The following is a 2,455-nucleotide window of genomic DNA, read 5'->3' on the forward strand; positions in this document are numbered from 1 at the left end:
GGTACTTTGTTCTTCGGCATCATTTTCAACTTAAGACACAAAGCCTGACTTTCTGAGTCCGTAGCAACACGGCTCCTAACTGACGAGTGACTGAGAGTGTGAGAAAGCCTGTCTGGGCGACAAGACTACTCGCCTGGAGCTAGAGAGCAACCCTGGGCCTCCAGGTGGGAGAGCGTGTGGGTGGGAATGTGCTGCGGGCAGAGGGGGCCCAGCGGGCAGAGGGATACCAACGGGCAGAGGGGGCCCAGCGGGCAGAGGGGCCCAGCGGGCAGAGAGAGGACGGGGACGGGCTGGGCCAGGACCGGTGTCTGTGCACTCGCCTCACAGTAACACCTCCCACGTGAGGGAGAGAAGGAAACACGAAAGCAGCTCTGCAACCTGCTGTGCTTTACAGGGCAGCTGGGTGACAAGACAGAAGAAAGAAAATACTCAGAATGGGCATAGCGCCTGCCCGAGCTGGGACCCGCGGGGCCTCCGGTTACCAGCGACTCTGAAGTGAGGAGCAGAGCCTGCCTCCCATGCGGCATCAGGAAGGACAGCACCTGCACCTGGCCACGCGCCCGGGGCCAGGGATGAGGGGGCAGAAGAGGCCCCGCGGGCCAGAGGGGGCTGCAGGGCGCAGGCTTTGTCAAAGGCCCGATTGGGGCCCAGAACGCGCTGAGGCTTTAACAAAACACACAGCCTGTTCCGAACGCTTCCTCGAGCGGGTCTGCCATTCACAGACTGCATGGACCCCTAATGCCGAGCGACTCACCCAGCATCGGGCCCCAGCGCGACACGGCATGAATGGACTTAACAGTGACGCTAGGTGACGTTGAACGAGAGGAACTGAGCTCGCCCCAAACGGTTGACCCCAGGCCCGAGCTCCTGGTGCTCTCACTGCCGCCGACCGCAGGGACAGCTGGGGAGCCGCGGGTTCCCTGCCGACACACAGTGGGACACCCTGTCCCCGCGGTGCCAGGCCACGCGGAGCGGACAAGAGGACGAGACCCCGAGAGTCCCGCTGACGCCGCAGACCCTCTCCTGGTTCCGTTTCTGACAGTCATTTGACAGTGGTTCCAAGGGTCAAAGGCCAAACAGAAGATTGACCGAGAGCAGCTCCCTTGCTCTGCCGGCCTCCTGTACTTGAGGCTGACCAGCAGGTGCCAGAAGTTGACGTGGCAACTAGGTCTTTTGAGATAATCTGTCAAGAAGGGGCCCCAAAATGCAAGCATTTCTGCAGACAACAAACACTGTACCCACTCTGCACCGAGGCTCAGCCCCTCACTTACTCTCCCTGTGCCCACGGGCTCGCTGAGGCCGCCCCATCCTGCAAGGATCCTGTGGGCAGCCGACACCCACCAGCGGGCTCCCCTGCACCCAGGGACCCATCTACCTACCTACTGAGCCAACACCCACCAGCGGGCTCCCCTGCACCCAGGGACCCACCTACCTACCTACTGAGCCGACACCCACCAGCAGGCTCCCCTGCACCCAGGGACCCACCTACCTACCTACTGAGCTGACACCCACCAGCGGGCTCCCCTGCACCCAGGGACCCATCTACCTACCTACTGAGCCAACACCCACCAGCGGGCTCCCCTGCACCCAGGGACCCACCTACCTACCTACTGAGCCGACACCCACCAGCAGGCTCCCCTGCACCCAGGGACCCACCTACCTACCTACTGAGCCGACACCCACCAGCGGGCTCCCCTGCACCCAGGGACACTGCTTTCGGGAGGAGGCAGCCTAGAGAGCCGGCTCCTCAATCGTGGTCTTTTAAAATCTCGCTTATTGGGATTCCCGATGGAATGAGATGCTCATTCGCTGTGAACTTTACGGAACGTCAGCTGACAAATCCGAGGTGCAGGTGCTGAGCCAGGACGACAGCGACACAGGCAGGGTCGGCAGCGGGGCTTGTGTCTGCACAGGCTGCCGGGTGGTGGGGCGGCTGCACCCTTTGGGGGGGCTCACCTGCCGGAACCCTGACACACCACCGTGCGGGGAGCCTGTGGCCCGTGGGGTCGAGTCCACGACACATCGCCATCCCCAAACAACAGCGTGTTCCTCATTATTATTACTTTTCGATTCCAGAGAGACAGCTGGAAAGGATAACAGACGACAAGGACCAGGTCCTCCCCACGCACCTGAGAAGTTCCTGGTGGCCAGCATGGTGGTCAGGATGGCGCCCTGCCAGGGAGAGAAGACAGGTCAACGGCGCTCTGCGACCTCTGCCCCCACACACAGGCCCGACAGCCTCCCAGCCCGACTGGTCGGGGCGATGGCCCGTTAGTCCCTGTCGGCTTCCCGGGCAGCAGGCCTCTGGTCGAGGCCGTGTGTGCAGCACACCAGGCTCCCTGACAGCCGCTTCCTTGGCCGGGAGGGCGGGCACACGCGGTCACAGCCGAGTGCTCCACCGTGGTCCCTTCCCGTGCGCCCCCCACACCCCAAGACCCTGAGACAAGTCCCGAGG

The 2,455-nt window shown here is 63.0% G+C and overlaps 1 protein-coding gene across 11 annotated transcripts in view; it reads right to left on the reverse strand.

The window, feature by feature from the left end:
• Positions 1 to 2,455, reverse strand: part of CAMK2D (calcium/calmodulin-dependent protein kinase II delta) — a 156,286-nt gene that overhangs the window by 28,073 nt on the left and 125,758 nt on the right. For all 11 annotated transcript variants that reach the window (XM_014550551.1, XM_014550549.1, XM_014550546.1 and 8 more), the window contains one exon: positions 2,130 to 2,172. In XM_014550551.1, the coding sequence (XP_014406037.1) occupies positions 2,130 to 2,172 (43 nt within the window). The remainder of the gene's footprint in view (positions 1 to 2,129; positions 2,173 to 2,455) is intronic.

Source organism: Myotis brandtii, unplaced genomic scaffold (genome assembly GCF_000412655.1).
Source record: "Myotis brandtii unplaced genomic scaffold, ASM41265v1 scaffold603, whole genome shotgun sequence".
Taxonomy (NCBI): Eukaryota; Metazoa; Chordata; class Mammalia; order Chiroptera; family Vespertilionidae; genus Myotis; species Myotis brandtii.